Source organism: Emys orbicularis, chromosome 2 (genome assembly GCF_028017835.1).
Source record: "Emys orbicularis isolate rEmyOrb1 chromosome 2, rEmyOrb1.hap1, whole genome shotgun sequence".
NCBI lineage: Eukaryota > Metazoa > Chordata > Testudines > Emydidae > Emys > Emys orbicularis.
Window position 1 is genome coordinate 49,669,765 of NC_088684.1, and position 21,047 is coordinate 49,690,811.

The window sequence follows — 21,047 nt, forward strand, 5'->3', positions numbered from 1 at the left end:
CCCGACTTTTCACACTTGCTGTCTGGTCACCCTACTTGCAATACATGGGCTGCCTGTGATCCGGCCATTGGGGGAGGCTAGCCCGTGGCCCCTCCACTTGTGCCCAATGCCCCACCCCACCCTATCTGCCCCCTCCCTCCTCCACAGGAGCCCAGAGCATCCCCACCACGGCCCCTGGCCCCAGCACCGGACAGCCAGGAGGCAAGGTCCCAGCCCCAGTGCTCTGGACGGCAGGGCGGCGCGGCCAGCCCTGATCCGCCATACGGCAGCACTCCCAGCCCCGGTGCTCCAGACAACATGGCAGCATGGCCAGCCCACTCCCAGACCCAGTGCTTTGGGCAGCCAGGCGGGGTGGCCAACCCCGGTGCTCCGGACGGCACGGCCCTAGCACCAGCCGCCCTGACTCCCTGTGGGAGGCAGGTCAGCCAGCCTGGGCCAGCCAAGGCAGAGTGCTGTGGGCGGGGCCACGCTAGGGTGTTTGGGAAGGCACAACCTACCCCTGCCTACGATATCTACTGCCCAAAACATTTAGATTTGTCTCCAGCCCAGGTAAGCGTGCAGTGAAACCACCTCCCAAATGGCATGGAGCCGTGGTTGACCTGCTGAGGTTAACACTACAAATGTAGATACTGCGTGACTTGTGTCGACCCTAACAGTCATCTAGCAGATTACCCCTCTGGTCATAATTGTGGACTGCAGTACCAAGGGTCACACAGACCAAAGCCATGCCTGCCTCCCCCTTAAAAACACTCGGTGTATTTTTTTAAATGCTTCTTTCTGTTTGTCCAGCTTTGCAAGAATGCTTAGCAGCTCTCCCTTGTTGGTGTAATTGACCATGCCGGCTCCATCCACAGAATGCACTCCTGCATGGAGTAGACAGGTGGTATTAGATCTCCTGGGCCTGTGTGGAGAAGAGGCTGTGCAGGCACAGCTATAGACAAGCCATAGAAATATGGACATCTACAAACAGATTGCACAGGGGATGCAGGCAAAGGGGTACAACGGGGATGAGTAGCAGTGCCACGTGAAACAAAGGAATTGTGCCAGGCATACCATAATCAATCTGGTGCTGAGCCACTTCTTTATTAGTTCACAACACATATTGCAGAATGCATTGCAGTACTCAGATCATTCAAATGTACAGCACCACCTAACTCATAGGTTCAAGAAAACACCCAGTCGTATGTATAACAGTAAAGCAAGCACTGCATAATGCATAGCTTCAGTAGTTATAAATGTGTAGCAAGCACTATGCAATTCCTAACAGTACCCAGAGTGTCAGGACCAGAGAGCAGTCCAGCACACAGCACACTGTGGCTGACCATTAAAGTGTTCTTTTCAAAGTGTCCCTCAACTGCATAGCTCCACATTAGTGCTTGTAATGGCTCTTGTGTCTGTCTGTTCAAAGTCAGCAGACAGCTGCTCCACCTCTGCCCTCCATCTTGGTGGCAGCTTTTCCCCCTTTGCCTCACAAGATATGTCTACCCTGCACACTTCTTTCTGTGGTGTGTAGAGTACATGTCCCCCTTGCACAGAGTAGATGGTGGGGCAGGCACTGCTTAGGTGAGTAAAGACATGCCTGAACCCTGTGGGTATCTACTCAGATATATACCATACATGACTCTCTACTTGCCCAACTAGTGCTTCCCCTTTGTACACTGCTGTTTTTAGCAGGATAGTGTCCTGTTGCTGGTGTCTTTCCCCACTGCAGGGAGAGACTCCGGCAGGGGGGAAAGTTTCCAGCAGCTCCCGGCTGCCAGAGACTTTCCCCACCACAGAAAACTGCTGGAGTATTTCCATGCTACAGGGAAAGACTCTGGCAGTGGGGAAGGGCTCCAGCAGCTCCCTCCTGACACAGACTTTCACTGACACTTGTAGCTTCGTGCCACAGTGAGGACGCAGCTTTCTTTTTACTGTGGCGTGTAGGTAAACATACCCACCATGCCACTGCAAATGGTGTGCACTGTGGACATAGCCACAGATATTATGCAGGATACAACAGGCAGCTATAACCACTGGAATATTTTTCTCACTGAGATCCAATATTGTGAGTCAACACTGCCAGCATCCCATCAATCTATCAAAAACACATTCAATTGTCATTCTGCACCTACTGATCCAATAGTTTAATCTTTCCTTGGTGCTGTCAAGATGGCCAGTGTATGGCTTCATGAGCCAGGAGAGTAAGGGGTAGGCTGAGTCCCGTAGGACAAAAATTATGGGATGTGGATGTCACTATGAGATGGAGAATGTTGTGTGCTGGGAATTTGACCCCTAGCTCCCTAGGTGACTCATTTCTATGCACTGCAATGCATTGTGAAAATTTCCCAAAAGGCATTGTGCCAGATGGCAGCATGTGGCACCCTGGGATACCTATTCATGGTGCACCGCATTTGCATCAACACAAGAAATCCTGGTGAACATGTGCAGTGCTGATGAAAGCAGCCATGTATGCATGCAAACAAGCGATATACTAACTTTGGTTGCTGTACACCAATATAACTTGCATCTGTAGTAAGATGAGGCCCTGAAACATAACCTCTTGTGTCAGAGGCCCAGTCTGAGGCCTGAGGCCTGAAGCCTGAACCAAAGTACTTCCAGGCATTGCTAAGCAAAAGCTGGGCTGTTAGCCAGAGGCAGGCCTCACTCACAGAAGTTGGTGAGAAGGGTGTTCTTAGAAGCAAGTGCATCCACACATAAGTGCTAATAAGAGGAACTTGTGCCAAGATGGCACCTGGACATCCCGATACAAGGACACTCCACAGACATAATAAGGAACAGGCAGGTGCATCTTAAAGACAGGGTCAAAAGGACAGCATGATGGATAGATCTGTTTGTTTGAAACAACATGATCAAAGGGGGAGACAGTACCCTAATGATCCAAGGGGCTGTACCTCAATACATCAGTAGGGATGAGTAATTTGTTCTGTAACTGTATGAAAGTAGGTCCCGGAGTGCACATCTTTGTCTGGCCTAGGGGGCAGTGGAAAGTCCCGCCACTGACTGAACCGGTCCATTGCCAGGGGGCACTTGCTCAGCTGGTGCCTGGAGCCAGCCCTGGTCAGGGGTCAGCTGATGGGTGATCAGATGTTAAACAAAGAAAATTCTCCAAGAGAAGACAAAGTAAACCTGCCTTTCACAGAAAACACTTTACCCATAACTAGCACCAGATGTATAGAACCTTTCCTTCTCACTCAGGGTTTCCCAAAACTTTGCCCAACCACAGGGTAAATTAAGGGGAGGGAGGGCATGGAGACCACAGCAAATTAGCTTTAAATGAAGCAGATTTTATGTACAGCAGGTCCCATTTATGAATGATGCAGCCTCCAATAGGATCAAGATAAAGCATTGTTCACTGGGAATTGGAATCTTCACAGCTGCATCCCTGCATAAAAAACAAAGGCAGCCACAGACCATGTTATAGAATGCTGTGGGTTTCACTTTGGCCACCCCTTTTTCTGTCCATTTTTTTCTTAGGACTGCCAATCATGTCAGAACTTAAGCACATGTGTATCTTTACCCATGTGACTAGCCTTATTGAACACTATGCATGTTATTAAGTGTTTGCAGGATCTGGGTCAAAGTTTCCAATAGGCTAAGAAGCTATATACAAAGACATGCATTTAGGATTAATATAAAATATTGCACCACAATATTTAAAACAAACAAACAAACAAACAAAAAACTAAGAGGAAATACAGACTCCCTCTCAAGGTTGTTCACGGCAACCACTTCTCTTTCAGTTACAAAGTTTAAAGTCCAAATCAAAAGGAGGCATGGACTATGTCTCCAACAAATCAGGTCACTGTTACCATGCTGTTAGTCCTCTGATCTGACCATTGCCTTTTGCTTGAGAGAGAGTGTAACTTTTTAAAAAAGTAGAGCCTTTCCTTGTGGATTTAAAAGTGATATGAAATACTTCTTAATCAGAGACAAACTCTTTTAATTATCCTAAATCATTGAGAGTTAGATTTATTGAATTAAAACCCTAAATATATTTATAATAGTGTGAAAAATCAAATTCTCTTTAACCTACCTGCCAAGACCAAGTTCTGGGAGTGAAATTTGTGCTTTCTTTTCAACTTCTTCAATTGGCTCAGTGTAATTTGGTGATGATAGTGCTCACCCCCTTTTGTAAAGCACTGAGATCCGTGGATCAAAAATGCTAATTATTAGCCCACAGTTACTTACTGGTAAGATCAGAATTAAGGTTGTGCTTGAGTAACATTATGAGGAATTAGATAGGGTTTGGGTCTGTCCCATACAGCACTTCTACCTTTATTACCTCATCACACCAGGGAGCAATGCCTTGGGAGTGCAGTCAGAGACTGGGTTTCCCGCTGCATTGCTGTCTGGTACACTATGGCAACAACACTGTAGAGAGCAGACCCATCATAATGTACATATCCAGTTCCTCTCAATTACACTCTGGGGTCTCCCACCTCTCCGGTGGGTGCCCTGACCACTGGACTTCAGAATCATTCTCACTCTCTGGCCTAGTGAGTAAGTATTTATCCACAGTGGAATAGCTTTAACAGTAGAGATTGAGAAAGCCCCTACCACCACACGCACATCAGAATATCCCATTGCTCAGTGGTGACAACACGGTCCCCAGAGGGGGAATTAAATTTTGGTTGCCCACGTCCCACGTGAGCACACTAACCACAGGCCTAAAAGTTATAAGGTAGGTAGGTCATGGCACCTCCTCCTCCATTTTGAATGGGACCTGAACTGGTAGATGTGCTCACAGGCCACCTACCAGACTTGTCCCCACGTGTGACTTAGGCAGCTCAATGCCTATATTCCCTCAGTTCGTGAATCTCTCTGGAGCTTAGGCAGAAGGTCCAAACACCTAGAGTGGGGCAGCAGTGAACGTGCCCCAGGGTCTAAAACGTAGGCACCTAGCATGGGCGGTGCATCTAATAGACAGGGGAAGGCTCTGCCTCCCCAAACAGCCCCGCGTGGCCCTGCCCATGCTCAGCCCAGGAGGCCCCCTCCTGCTGCTAGTTGGCCCCAGCCCAGGCAGGCTGCTCCTCTTCTGGGAAGGGAAGCCTGCTGGGGTAGCTGGGACTTGGGGTAGCTGGGGTGCTGCGCTGCCCAGAACTCCGGGGTTGGGGGAGGGAGGGCCGCTTACCACCTGCCACTTTGGGGGGGGGCTGGCAGCTTTGAGGGGGGGATCTGGGGTTGGGGGGAATGGGGCAGGAGGGACAGGACCTCAGGCGGAAGGGGTGGGCCAGGCCAGGGGGGCTAGACTCCCTTAGCCGGTGGTTCACCCACTGCCCATGGCGACTAGGGAATTTTGCTCCAGAAGGTTAAGCTCCAAGTGAGTGTAGGTACCTACAGAATTAGGCAGTAGCCATGCTCGGGGACTTTGGCACCTAAATGGAGTTTAGGCACCTACGTTGCTTTGGGGATTGCACTGTCCAAGTAATGACCTTAGATGGCCTTTGACTTGTTGCCGCAATCTAAACCACAAATCTCTATCATAAATGTATTTCAGAATGAATTGAGAAAGCCTTCTTCACCCTTGGGCCTTCCCTCCCCCTACAATCTCAATCGGTATCCTTAACCTAAAAATCCTCTAACTCCAGAACTCCAACTTTCCACTGGTCTCACCCGCTGATGTAGGAGGTTGCTATATCCAACCCCCCAGCCCTCCTGCTACTGAAGTGCTTGCTGTTTGAAATGAAAACTAAGAACAGAGAAATCTAGTGCTGAGTCCAGCTAACAGAAGTGATCTTTTGGGAGGGGATACAGATGCAGTAGTAAAGTGTACTTACCTTGCATCTGTGAAGACCAGAGTTCACATTTGGCTTACGTTCTCAATGAAGTGTTCTTGATGGTTTCCAGTTGTGATGATGTATAAGAAAGGTGACCATTTATATCACTGTTGTTATTACTGTTCTTACCACTGTTACATAATTTCCATAAGTCTTGTACAAAGTATGTCATGTAAGGTATCGATAGAAAAGTTATGAATTGCTAAGTATGATTATCCTGTTTACATTCAGGTATCATCTTTGTATCTGAAGTTATGAATATTGGCTATGTATCTGAATCACAAACATGTGTTTTGTTCTTAGGTGACACCCCTTTCGGCCAGATAGCTCTCTATAGCCCTGATATAAATCTATCTGTTAATGGCCCATTAAGGACACTCCACTCTCACAATGGGCCATTGAAGAATCTCATCCCACCTAGTAGGCCTTTCCTGTGGAAGCCTCAGACAGCGGGGAGCCCGTGGCCACCTCCTGTGATTCAGCAAAACAAGTAGGGGCATGTGCTATGCTCATGTAACCCTGGACTCCATCTTGGGCTAGCAACTTTCCATACACAGGGGCTGTAGGCTTCCTTTGAGACAAATTTCTATGCACATGGCAAAGGCTATAAAGGATACCTGAGACATCTCCATTTTGCCTCATTCCTGTTCCAATTCCGGAATGAGGCAAATCTGGACTGTGGATTTACAACTAAAAGGAGTGTTTTGAACTATGGACTGAGTACCTTCCAATCTTTTGGAAATTACCACAGAGACTTTTGCAAGCGAGCAGTCTATTCCATTGTTGCTACAAACATAATAGAAGGACTTTGCAATCACTTGTATGTATATGATTCCTTAACCATTCAATCTCTTCTTTTCTTTTATTAATAAAATCTTTAGTTAGTTTACTAAGGATTGGCTGACAGTATATTTGGGTAAGATCTGACATACATATTGACCTGGGGGCAAGAGTCTGTCCTTTGGGATTAGTAGAACCTCACATATATTAGACCTATTTGTCTGGATGGGAGCCAAGGACTGGAATGCCTAAGGGGGACTAATATCAGGGGGTAGCCGTGTTAGTCTGTATCTACAAAAACAACAAGGAGTCTGGTGGCACCTTAAAGACTAATTTCAGAGTAGCAGCCGTGTTAGTCTGTACTCCTGTTATTCTTAAAGACTAACAGATTTATTTGGGCATAAGCTTTCGTGGGTAAAAACCTCACTTCTTCAGATGCATAGGGGGACTGTGTTTAGTTTCTGGTTAAACAATGTGCTACTGCAGAAGCTCTTTTGTTACTGGTTTGGTGAATCTAATTATAAAATAAACTACCAGTTCTGGGGGATTGCCTGCCCTGTTTCTTGCAGTCTGCCCTGAGTGTGGCATTCTCAATATGGTCCATCCCAGGGACCTGGTCACACCAGTAACCTTTGGTAGAAACTTACTGTGATGCAGAGGCTCCTTGGCAAAAGGTCCCCAAGTTCACGTTTGATGTTTTTGTTTTGTATTGTAACTGTTTTCACCACCCTCATTTCTATTTAAATCTTTATTCTTTCTTATAAAACAAAAGTAGTTCTATTTAAGTTCTGTGTGGTTTACAGGAGTGGTGGTTTAAGGCAGTGTTTTTCACTTTTTTTCTGGTGACCCAATTGAAGAAAATTGTTGATGTCTGCAATCCAACAGAGCTGGGGATGAGGGGTTTGGGAGGGGATCAGGGATGTGGGCTGTGGGTGCAGGCTCTGGGGTGGGGCTGGGGATGAAGTGTTTGGGGTGTAAGGGGCTCCAGGTTTGGGGGGCTGGGGCAGGGGTGTAGGGCATGGAGTTGGGGCGCAGGCTTACCTTGGGTGGCTCCCAGTCAGTGGCACAGCAAGGGTGCTAAGGCAGGCTTCCTACCTGTCCTGGCACCGCGGACCGCGCTGCACCACGGAAACAGCCAGCAGGTCCGGCTCCTAGGCGGAGGCACGCAAGCAACTCCACGCAGCTCTCGCCCACAGGCACCACCCTCCCCCAGCTCCCATTGGCTGGTTCCTGGACAATAGGAGTGCAGCCAGTGCTAAGGACGGGGGCAGCACGCGGAGCCGTGTCCCCCCCCCCCCCCCCCGGCTAGGAGCCAGACGTGCTGCTGGCCACTTCCGGCGTGCAGCTCGGTTTCAGAACAGGTAGGGGCTAGCCTGCCTTAGCCAGGCAGCACCGCTGACGGGACATTTAACGGCCTGGTCAGCGCTGCAGCCCAGAGCCTTACATTCCGCATCCCAGTACTCGGTTGTGACCTGCAGTTTGAAAACCACTGGTTTAAGGTAAACTGGGGTACTCTGCACCTTTGGGTGTAAAGGATCTGGAATTTCTGTGAGCAGCCAGTGTCAGGGGCTGGATATTGCAGGGGAATGCTTCTGAGGGACTCAGGGACTGGGTGTGCTTACTGTTAACTTGCAATGTTTAGTTAAAGAGAGCATAGCTAGAAGTGTGCAGGTGAGTGGCTGAAAGAGTGGTGGTGTTAACTCCCTAACACCCAGCTACCACAAGAAAGACTCCCTCTTGCTGGAGACATGGGGTAACAATGATTCACAGTCCTGGGTACCTTGAGAACAGTCACACTAATGGGGCCCTGTAAAATTTGGCACAATTGCTAGGTTGTACTCAAAAGGAAAGACTGTCATGGAGGAGCAGTTACTGCGTGATACTGAGATGCAGTAACAAGGCTGCATAAGGAGGCTTGTTTAACAGGAAGGTAGTTAGCTATTTTCAGTTTGAACACACAACAGATTTCTTTCCCTCCTGTTTCCTGTAGTCACCATAATAAGAAGAAACAGGCATGTTACTACATACACCAATTACATAAATAAATTTGTGAGGTTATTTATGGTACCCAGTGCTGTCGTATCTAAGGCAGGAATGGCCTAAGTAATTACATTTTAAAAAAATATTGTATTAAAAACAATCAGCCAATATACAAAGGAAAACAAAATACAAAAAACAGAAGAGCAGAGCTAGCTAAATGGAACAATTTGTAGGTTTCACAGGACAAGGTTGTTGGGCCAAAACCCAAGAGTAACAAGGAAAATTGGTGAGAAAAATGGCAGTAAATACATACAGTTGAAAGTTGGAAGGCAAGGGTAGAGTGGGAATTATGGAAGCACAGGAGCTTGAAGCCTGCCCATGTAAATAAACTGAACACAGGGTGACATTGTTAAGTTGCTTAGTTCCCTTAATATGGTCCAAGGACTGAACTCTTGTATGCTGCTGCAAGAATTCACCAGGGCTGCAGTTGACTCAGATAAAGTGAAATGGAGATAAAGAAGCAAGACTCTTCATTTCTGATTTTTACTGTTTAAAATTTCCCAGGAATTTGTCAATGTTTATTAACAAAAATTAAAAATGGGTGAAAAATTGGTGTAAAGAATGAACTTTGAAGTTTTCTGGGTTAATATTTGGGATGGGAATACAGAACAAAGTAACTATTAAAGAAAAGTAAATGTAGTTTAATGGTATGGCTTATTTCATGAACTGTACATTAACAGTACATAAACACACACACACACACACACACATATCTTCCATTATATTATTTAAACAGACAACCTTGCATTTACACTTAGACTAACTTATTAACAAACTCATCTACCTAATGGAATGCATCAGATTTTCTTAACATAAGTATTTTCAGGTACTTGAGTGGTCCAATGTTGAGGTAAAAAACAACTCAATAAAAAGTGAACAGTTTTTGTAAAACTCAAAATTTTTTCAGCTAAAAAACCAGTACAAACTGAAAATGAAATGCCTTAGAAATATGCCAAGAGAAATAGAATTGGCTAGAGATTTTAAACACCAAATTTGGTGTGCATGTGTTACACGGCTAAGGGTGCAATCCAGACCAATAAGGGATTGGCCACTACTTTCCCTGCAACCCTGGGTGCCTCACAATGCTTCACTGCTGTAGCTCCTATCCTGGGACACTCAGAACCAGTCTACAAGCATGCACATCACATCCTGAGTGTCTGTATGCTAGACAGCTCTGGTTCAGCAGCTCTGACCCCAGCAGCCTGTTCACACTCAGCCCCACTCTGGCTTCCGCCAGCCTTGATTACTATTTGCAAGATAATCCCAATTCTGAATTTTCCCATACCATGTGATCTGTAATATCCAGCCCTGTCCTGGACAGTTCAGAGAAATAATGTTCATTTGTTCCTCTAAAAGACACAAAAGCACATCACAGCGTATCAACTTAATTGGGGGTAACTACACCCTTCCATTTAAACACAGCATTGAGTTGGTTTAAAATAAAACAAATTTATTAATAGGACTAAGTGATGCCAAGTAAAAGGAATAGTTAGAAACAGTTACAAGCAAATAAAAGTGAAAACATGCATCTAAAAGTCTAAAACTTAATCTAGCAAGGTGCAGGCTTTGATCAAGGTGGTTTCTCTCAATCTTCTTACCACCCGTGACTGACTTCCCCTCATTCTGGATCTTCCACAGAAGTACAAGATGCTGGATTCCCTTGTCTTCCTAAGTGAAAGATCTTGGCCTAAGCAGGTTTCTAACCTATTTTTAGTTCCCAGAGCCTTAACTCCACCCCACACTTGGTTGAAGGGCCCATCTTTCTCAGCTTGCAAGAGCTCTGTTCCCTTGTGCGTTGTCCACTGACGAATGCCAAAGATGGCTTCTGTCTTTGCTTTATCTTCCAAAGTTCAATGACTTTTGTTTCAAGAGGTAGGATGACCTAACGCTGTTCTTCCCTTCCTGTGCTTCTAGTCAAAACGTTAAAGTTACAAAAAACCAGGAATAAACCTCCCTTTTAGCATAGGGAAAAGTTACAAGCTAAAACAAAAGATACTCTAACACATTTTCTTGCTATTACTTACTATTTTTGTAATATTAGATGTATTATTTTAGTAGGAGCTGGATTACTTGCTTGGTCTCTCCCTTTGTTTCACCGAGAGAACACCCACAGAGCATAAAACAAAGCCTCCTCCCCCACCCCACCCCCAGATTTGAAAGTATCTTCTTTCCCCATTGGTCCTTCTGGTCAGGTGCCAACCAGATTATCTAAGCTTCTTAGCCCTTTACAGGTAAGAGTGATTTTATGCTACCCTTAGCTGTATGTTTATGACACTATGTTAATGGGGCTTCTATTGTTTTTGGTCACATCTTGCTTAATCTCACTGGAGACGGGTAAATAGCTGCCTTTGCTCAGCTGGGAGAGAATGTGTTTCTCCCGGTTTGGCCACAGACTTTAATGCATAATATCATTAACTATCCATATTTCCTCATATAGAGTTAACATATTTCACAATGATATTAATCATTAGCTTTTAGAAAAGAGCTCTCTATACACTTTTATAATACAGTAATATTGTATACAATCACTTGAGGTTCAGCAGCCCTTGTCTTTATAGACCAGTAAATCTTTCCAATGTATTCTTTTGAAGGTTACTCAAAGAAGTTTATTCAAGCTGTGAGGAAGGCAACAAGGAGTCTGGTAGTGAAGGAAGCTCCAGAATGTTTTCCCCACACACACTGGTATTTGCTAAAATACAAATTGTTGTGGTTCCTGCAGTCTCCTCCCCCTGCTGTCTTGATGATCATGTTTACTGCTTATATTTAAATTAAGGCAAACCCCCATTCCTTTGTTTAGGATTGAACCATTTAACACCTTTACCTAGGCAAGGCCACCTGGTCTTGAACATGCTCTAGTAACATCATACAGGGGGAATTCATAACTTTACATATAATGTTGCTACATATTTCACCATGGTAGTGTTGACCTGCAAGTTATTAGTTTTTAAAGGCACATTTGGTACAAAGATCAACACAATAGGGTGTAGAGTGCAAACACCTTGGTGCTTCAGGTCCCAGCATGCATGTGTGCTTCGTCACAGTCTGAGATTGCTCAAGCCTTAAGTCAGTGTCACTAGTCTGCCTGCGAGTTGAGAACTACAGAAAGTTTTCTAGAAGAGTGTTTCCTCAAACAGTGAGGCTCAAGCACTGCAGAGGAAATGAAAAGGTACGGCTGGGAGAAGAAACATTTTCTTCGATTATTAGTAGAGAGATGACAATGTTTGCAAGATCCCCCATTAGAAGGGCAGCTCCAACTCCAAATCTGCTGAATATTTTATTCATGCGCAACTGAACATTTCAGATCATTTTATAGCACAGCACCGGGCAGCATTGTAAGTAACTAAATGAAGGAAATGTAGCGATACAATAGAGACCCTAAAAAACTGCCATCCTGGATGAAACCATTTTAAAGGAGATGGAAGTTATTTCCATATAAAGATTTAAAGTCTGTCAAAAGTTGCCATTTCCTTCTCCAGGAACCAGATTTTAGAGGCCCTTTCAGATAGAGAAATGGAATCATCTGAGCATGCAGGAATGGTAGTCAAGAACAGATTTATTACTAAAAGGCCGTATAGTGACCGGAACACCAAACCCCCAACTCTCACTGGGATTTTAGGGAGCAATTGCATAGCTATTAATAAAACAATTAAAACATTGGATTTGTAAAGAAATGCAACAGTATAAATCAAGTCATAACTGAAGCATGTCATTCAGAATGAAGTACGTTTTCAGTACCACTTGTTTGTTAAGCCTTTGTGTAATCAACCTCACATTTACAGCAGTAAATTCCTGAGATCAGGAAGTTTCTTATTTAGCCCTTGATCCTGCAAGCTGTTCCATGAAGGTGGACCCCTGCATGGGAACAGGAGCGCATCCTTTGAAACAAACAGCGTAGTGTATGAAAGACATCAAGGAAAAGCATCAGGTTTGAATGGTAATGTCTAGAAGAGATTATTGAACACATTCAGCAGTTGCTGAAGTCAGCAAGATCTCTCTTTTCTCTGGGATAACAGTATTAACTCTGAAAAGTCACTGAATGCTATCTCAAAACAGTGTTAATTCCAGATATGCAAAACGGTCATGTACAATATGTGCTATTAAAAAAAGTCTCTCCACTGATTATGGGTGCAATTTATTTTTTGATAATATGACATGAACTCTATGATTTCTTAACTGAAAGAACCCAAGCACACAACAGACATGCCCAACCCTTTTTGTGTCCTTACTTCATACCTGACTCCATCTGCCATGCCTCCACCTTCTCTTCCTTTACGGATAATTCTTAACTCATACAGTGATTTTCATCTGTTGATTTGTTTTGACCTATTTCTTAGGCAGCTTGGACACAAATATTACCAGACACACCATCAGATAACTTGTATGAAAATACTGTACATAGTTTTAATACATATTTGATTCTTGAACTCTCAAAATAATATCACACTGAAATAAAAATTACTCTGGAAATAAGTGTTTTAAAGGAAACTAAAAATCACAGCAACAAGTGTAACGAATTATATAAACAAATATACAGTATCTTTGTTAATGTATATATTTTACATTTCTTCACCAACTCCTTTTATTAAAAAGAGGAGCAGGGTGGTCAGATTTAATGCATTACATGTTTCGTCAGAGATCTTGCTGAATGTCACTTAATGCACTTGTAAGTCGCCTTATTTTCTCTTCCATGGCCTTTTTACTGTTTGCTGTTTCTTGCAGAAGCTGACGCATTTCTTCTTCAACCTGGTAAACCTGAAATTATAAAAAGATACATGTTGAATTTTTTATGTATGTTAGTATATTATAGGAAGAGTAATCTTGCTTATTTTTTATTACTGATTGAGAATCCCAGAGTAATTACACAATATATTGCTATTCTTATAAAGAGTACATTTGAGTACAACTTGCTTCATACAATGTATGACAGATATGGCAACAGGAGTAGTACAAGGTAAAAACTTTCATAAAGAACTGTGCAATGTGAAAACAAGTGATAAAGGAAGACAAGACGGGATAAACAAAGTTGCTAGGAGAACAGCAAACTAGAAAGTCTTTCACATCAAATGTTTGTAAAAGGGACACTAGATGTGTCAGTATTAGAGTCATAGGGTGACTGCCTCTTTAAAGGGAGATGAAGTCTCAGCCCAACTTGTGACACAGCCAACTCATCTGCCCAGGTGGGGAAAATGGGTTGTGTGTTTCAATCCTTTACCTATCCCAGAGGCCTGAGAGTTCTGGGCAGTGTGGAAAGGAGAGAGACTTCAGCAGAAGCCTTGAGAAGACTGCTGAGGACTACAGAGAGGAGGAGGAGGGCTCCTGCAGCAGACCCTGAGACACCAGAAGAGAAAACACCCCAGCTAGGAAGGACTGGGCTTGGCTTGCAAAAGAAGGGAGCGACTCCAGGCACAAAGGTGTGGGAGAGCTGCTTGGGATGGAGCAAGTGAACAACCCCAGGGGCTAATGGGAAAGGGTGACATTCAAATTAAATTATAATTGCACAATAACAGCATTTTAATTTTTTCATTAAATAAAAAGGCAAAAGAGTGTCTAAGTTATTAAACACGGATGAGACGTGGCCCTCAGAAAGGATGGGCTGGGTCCAGTTAGAAACTGGTATGTGAATTCTGTGTTTTGTGTTTGTTTTTCAACTTGTATACCCTGGAATGGGTGGACTGTTTATTAATGGCTTAGCTGGAGGGCCAAGTCACTGAGGGGAAACTGAGGCAGGAATGCTGCATGGCCACACTGTGCAATTAGGGTGAAATCTGGAGGCAGTGACCCTGTTACAATCTGTAATCGCAGCAAGTTTTGCTAAACAATAATGATTCTATAGCTAGTTATTTAGTTCTTTGGGGGAAAAGAGGATTCCAAAATTAAGAACAGCATTGATAGAAAGCATGGAGTTTCCATAGCTCAGAAGAATATTGGTGGGAATTGTCACAGTTCCATGGTTACCTGCATCTCTATCCCCCCCCTCTGTAGTCTCCTCCAGCTATCACCTCTCTATGGGAGGGGACCTAGTGTCTCTCTCCCCTCAGACTGGGGATTTAGGCTTGCAGTCCCCCTGCAATTCATTGTGATTATCCCAGCAGGTCTGACCTTAGTCCAGCCCCTGTGGTTCACTCTCTTTCAGGGACAATGACATGGTTACCAGTGACCAGCCAGCTTTCACAAAGCCCAACACATTTATTTTAGGACAAAAAGCATTAGAGAAAACATCAAAACACACAAACAAACAATTCAGACACCTGATAAGTTTACCAGGTGTCACCCATCTTACACAAAGTGACCCTGGCAAGTTCTAGTCCTTCAAACCCTTACAGCTAGGTTCTGCCCTCTTAGGCCTGGTCTACACTAGGAGGTTATGTCGAATTTAGCAGCGTTAAATCGAATTAACCCTGCACCCGTCCACACAACAAAGCTATTTAGTTCGACAAAGAGGTCTCTTAAATTCGATTTCTGTACTCCTCCCCAACGAGGGGAGTAGCGCTAAATTCGACATGGCCATGTCGAATTAGGGTAGGTGTGGATGGAAATCGACGCTAATAGCTCCGGGAGCTATCCCACAGTGCACCACTCTGTTGACGCTCTGGACAGCAGACCGAGCTCGGATGCTCTGACCAGCCACACAGGAAAAGCCCCGGGAAAATTTGAATTCCTTTTCCTGTCTGGGCAGTTTGAATCTCATTTCCTATTTGGACATCGTGGCGAGCTCATCAGCACTGGCAACGATGCAGAGCTCTCCAGCAGAGGTGACCATGCAATCCCAGAATAGAAAGAGGGCCCCAGCATGGACTGATCGGGAAGTCTTGGATCTGATCGCTGTGTGGGGCGATGAGTCCGTGCTTTCGGAGCTGCGCTCGAAAAGACGGAACGCAAAGATCTACGAGAAGATCTCAAAAGCCATGACAGAGAGAGGATACAGCCGGGATGCAACGCAGTGCCGCGTGAAAATCAAGGAGCTGAGACAAGGCTACCAGAAGACCAGAGGCAAACGGACGCTCCGGATCCCAGCCCCACACATGCCGTTTCTACGAGGCACTGCATTCCATTTTAGGTGCAGCCGCCACCACTACCCCACCACTGACCGTGGACTCTGAGGATGGGATATTGTCGAGGGCCGCTTCCTCGGAGATGTTAGCGGACGGGGAAGATGAGAAAGGAGATGAGGAGGACGAGGCAGTCGACAGCGCTTACAACGCTGATTTCCCCGACAGCCAGGATCTCTTCATCACCCTCACAGAGATCCCCTACCAACCGTCCCCAGGCATTAACCCGGAGCCAGAATCAGGGGAAGGATCAGTCGGTAAGTGTTTAAAACATGTAAACATTTATTTTGAACAGAACAGGAATATTAACAATATTAACAATGGGTTTTTCATGATTCGTTTGCCCTAGGCGCTTAACGTTTTAGTCCTTGGCAGTGCAACTACTGCAAAAGAATCAAACAATGTCCGGTTTATGATGATTAGTTTGCCCTAGGCGCTCTACTTTTTAGTCCTTGCCAGTGCAGCTACTGGAAAAGGTGGTCTATATGTCCGGGGATAGAGCTAAAATCCTCATGGGACATCTCCACGAAGCTCTCCTGGAGGTAATTGGAAAGCCTTTGCATGAGGTTCCTGGGGAGAGCGGCCTTATTGGGTCCTCAGTGGTAGGAAACTTTTCCACTCCAGGCTATCATCAAGTACTCCGGGATCATTGCTTTGCAGAGCATGGCGGCATACGGCCCTGGTTTTTGCTGGCTTTCACACAGCATGCGGTCTTTCTCTGTCCCAGAAATCCTCAGCAGAGTGATGTCGCTCATGGTGACCTGCTTTGAATTAGGGGAATGTTACTGTTGGGACTGCTTGCCTGTTCCTTTACAGAACTGTAACCGGCGGTTTACAGCCACGCGGTGGAGGCGGGAGAGGGGCAGCGTACAGGGATCTTTCCCTGGGACAGCCGCGAGGGGGGTGGGACAGGGGCAGAGCTCATGCTTGCCGGATTGCCGACAGCAGGAACTGGCCAACGCTAGGAGCATTGCTTTGAACGTGAAAGGAGGGCACTGCTATAATTTAAGTTTTAAGCAGCCAAAAGTCTATGGCTTACCATGTCAGCCTGCTACCCGAATTCCGTTTCCTGCCCCGCTTCTCTGATCTCCAGTGCAAGATCCCAGGCACTGAATGCGAAGGCCGAAAATTCGACCTTGTCCTGAGTGCGCATGTGATAGGTGCTGTGCATGGTCTTCTTCACAGAGAAACACTATGTTCATTGTTCACAAAAAATTATCTTTGTGAGGAATTCACTCCCTTTTTCACATCCCACAGCTGTGACTGTCTCCCGACCTACCTTGGCATCCCCCTCCCAGAGGCTGGCGCAGATTAGGCGGAGAAAGAAAAGGACACGGGACAACATGTTCTCAGAACTTATGGGCTGCTCCCGAGTCGAGGCGGCCCAGCAGACCCAGTGGAGGGAGAACATGTCCCAAATCCATCGATCACACATGAACGGGAGGAGAGGTGGCATCAGGAAGACCAGCAGGCGACTCAAACGCTGCTTGGACTAATGAGGGAGCAAACGGACACGCTCCGGCGCCTTGTGGATGTTCTGCAGGACCGGAGGCAGGAGGACAGAGCCCCGCTGCAGTCTCTCTCTAACCGCCCTCCCCCGCCACAAAGTCAAATACCCCCCTCACCCAAAAACCCAAGAAGGAGGGGCGGCAGGGGCCGTGAACACTGTCACTCCACCCCTGCAGACTGCTCAAGTAACAGAAGGCTCTCATTCCCCAAAATTTGATAAGACCTTTCCTTCCCACCTCACCCAAGCCCCCGGCCCAGTTTCATCCCCTAACTGTTTAGTTGCTAATAAAAAATACGTTTCTTTTAATTACTGTTTCCATCATGTTCTTTTAGAGGACAGTGTGTTTGAAGGGGGGGGAAGGGGATTGGTAATTGGACAGGACAGTCACCTTTACCAGGGTATAGACGGGGGGCATGTTCAGCAGCAGGTCACACACACATTGCAGTCACTAGGCACCCTGGTCAGTCTGGGAGGTGGTTTTTATGTTTTGGGGGGGGGGGGGGGGGGCTATGTGAGTTTGTGGCGGGGGAGGGCAGTTACAGATCTTATGCAGCGGTCCTTATCCTGGATCACAGAGCCATGCAGCAGCGTCCTCCCCCGCCACAAAGTGACATAGCTCCCACACACAGAGTCCCGAAAAGGAGGGGTGGCAGGCTCCGTTGAAACAACCAGTCCAGCACTGCGGATCGCTCTAGGAGCAGGAGCCTGTCATTCCTCGAGTTTATAAGCGTTCTTTCCATCACTACGCCCGCTCCCCACCACAGTCTGCGTCCCAGTTTCAACCCTTTACCGCAAAACCTGTAATAAAGACAACGGTGTTCATTAACAAAGTTCCATGTATTTTATTTTTAAAGTGTGTTGGAAGGGGGGTGACGGGGTGAACGGGGTATGTAGCTGCAGAGGATAGTCAACATAAACTGGGTAAAGAAACGGGGGCAGGTTCAGCTTCTCTTTAAACAAAGTTAATAGTCACAGGTTACCCTGCTCACTGAGGAACCTAGCTTTCAAAGCCTCCCGGATGCACAGCGCGTCCCGCTGGGCTCTTCTAATCGCACGGCTGTCTGGCTGGGCGTAATCAGCAGCCAGGCTATTTGCCTCAACCTCCCACCCTGCCATAAAGGTCTCCCCCCTTGCTCTCACAGAGATTGTGGAGCACACAGCAAGCTGCAATAACAATGGGGATATTGGTTTCGCTGAGATAAGAGCGAGTCAGTAAGCTTCTCCATCTCCCCTTGAGACGTCCAAAAGCACACTCCATCACCATTCTGCACTTGCTGAGACGGTAGTTGAAGAGTTCTTTTTCAGTGTCCAGGGCGCCTGTATAGGGCTTCATAAGCCAGGGCATTAGCGGGTAGGCTGGGTCCCCGAGGATCACTATAGGCATCTCCACATCCCCAACAGTTATTTTGTGGTCCGGGAAGTAAATACCTTCCTGCAGCCGTCTAAACAGACCAGAGTTCCTGAAAACACGAGCGTCATGAACCTTGCCCGGCCATCCGACGTTGATGTTTGTAAAACGTCCCCTATGGTTCACCAGTGCTTACAGCACCATTGAAAAGTAGCCCTTTCGGTTAATGTACTGGCTGGCCTGGTGGTCCGGTCCCAGGATAGGGATGTGAGTTCCATCTATAGCCCTACCGCAGTTTGGGAATCCCATCGCGGCGAAGCCATCTATGATGACCTGCACGTTTCCAAGGGTCACTACCTTTGACAGCAGTAGCTCAACGATTGCGTTGGCTACTTGCATCACAGCAACCCCCACGGTAGATTTGCCCACGCCAAAGTGGTTCGCGAATGACCGGTAGCTGTCTGGCGTTGCAAGCTTCCAGAGGGCTATGGCCACTCGCTTCTGGACAGTCAGGGCTGCTCGCATCCGGGTGTCCTTGCGCTTCAGGGCAGGGGACAGCAGCTCACAAAGTTCCAGGAAAGTTCCCTTCCGCATCCGAAAGTTTCGCAGCCACTGTGATTCATCTCAGACCTGCAGCACTATGCGGTCCCACCAGTCCGTGCTTGTTTCCCGGGCCCAGAATCGCCGTTCCACAGCATCAACATGACCCATTGCCACCATGATGTTCACGGCGCGGGGTCCCGTGCTTTGCGAGAGGTCTGTGCCACTCTCAGACTTCATGTCCTCACCGCGATGCCGTAACCTCCTCGCCCGATTTCTCAGCATCTGCCTCTGGAAAAGGTGGACGATGAGGTGCGAGGTGTTGACAACGGCCATAACTGCAGCGATGGTCGCAGCGGGCTCCATGCTCGCAGTGCTGTGGCGTCCGCGCTGTCACTCACCAGAAAAGCACGCGAAATGAAATGATTGCCCGCCGGCGCTTTCAGGGAGGGAGGGCGGGAGTGACGGTCGGATGACGACAGTTACCCAAAACCACCCTCGACACATTTTTTTCCCCAGCAGGCATTGGGGGCTCGACCCAGAATTCCAATGGGCAGCGGGGACTGCGGGAACTGTGGGATAGCTGCCCACAATGCACCGCTTCCAATGTCGACGCTTGCCCCATTACTGTGGACTCACAAAGTCGAATTACTGCCCTTAGTGTGGATACACACGTTCGACTTTGTAATATCGATTCCACATATTCGATTTAAGTAAAATCGAACTACTCTCGTAGTGTAGACATACCCTGAGTTACAATCTCATGTCAGTTTTTGGATCCAAATGAACCAGGTGGTTCAGTTCATCCTGACCCTTCATACCAAAAGCTCTTTCTAGGTCTCCTATTCCTCTTGAACCCTGTCTGAACCAGTATATGCAATTCAACCAAAGGGGTCGTACTTCTCTGGAGTTGTTCACCTGTCCCAGTATTTAAAACAAAAAAAAGTTAAAAAAAAAATCTATTTAATTTAAATAAAAAAGCTGATTTTTTTTTAAATAAACCAATTTAGTATTAAATTTGAAATTAAAATCTATGTTAAGAAACATATAACCTAGTAAATCTATTTACACATTATAATCTATTAAAATCATATACATTAAATCCCCCCCCCCAAAAAAAAGAATGTTTACTGCCCAGTTTAAAAACAAAACAAAACAAAAAAACAAACAAAAAACAACCCCCAAACCACTGGTCAAAGTCACTGGATAAGTACTTGAACCCAGAGTTCATTGAAATGATAAATCAGCTTTTGACAAAAAGTAGCCTCTTCTGAATAAAAAGAGAATAGTTTCTTCATTTCAGTTTATTCAACTAGTTCAGTTCAATTACTAGTTCATTCAAAGTTACAAAACCAATTGGGAGTTGAAAAAGCACGAAAGCGTTTTTCCCTTTTCCAATCTAGGAGATTTACTAGTTCTAAAAACCTTGAAGAACACAGTGACCAGGAACAATAAGTTCAGTTCATTAACTTGAGATAATACTTCCTTTATTTAACAAATCAGTTAATTTTAAATGCAAAAAGTTTAAAATCTGAAGAAGTTTGTGTATACAGCACTTTAAGGTAGTTTTATTTCGTAAAAAAAAAAAAGTGCTATTTTTGTGCAGTTGTAATTGAATTTGGATTTCCATCCAAAATGACACCTACATACCTCAATGGGTGGGGGAAACATGATGGGGCTGGTGGTGAAAGGGGGACAGCCACAGCGGAGAGGGAAGGAGACACTTGCTGAGGGACATCAGATAGCTCCTGCCCCGTCTTATTTCCCCCCCCCAGGAGTCTCTGGCATGCAGTTGGGGTTGTGGGAGGGGGAAAGGAGTGCAGACTGGTGAGCATTCCCTAGCTTCCAGAATTTAACCTGATGCAGGTGCCAAAAAGAGGCTCCAAATGTCTTGACACAAATCACAAGTAAAAAAATGAACGATCTAGTAAGCATGTACTGCATCAGTCACCATTTTTAACATAAAAATGAAAATAAAGACTCTGAATAAATGTAAGTTG

The 21,047-nt window shown here is 45.8% G+C and overlaps 1 protein-coding gene across 1 annotated transcript in view; it reads right to left on the reverse strand.

The window, feature by feature from the left end:
- Positions 1-13,229: 13,229 nt before the first annotated feature.
- The window catches only part of LRRCC1 (leucine rich repeat and coiled-coil centrosomal protein 1), a 47,695-nt gene continuing 39,877 nt past the window's right edge, over positions 13,230-21,047 (reverse strand). The window contains exon 19 of the mRNA XM_065398914.1: positions 13,230-13,352. Coding sequence (XP_065254986.1) covers positions 13,230-13,352 — 123 coding nt within the window. The remainder of the gene's footprint in view (positions 13,353-21,047) is intronic.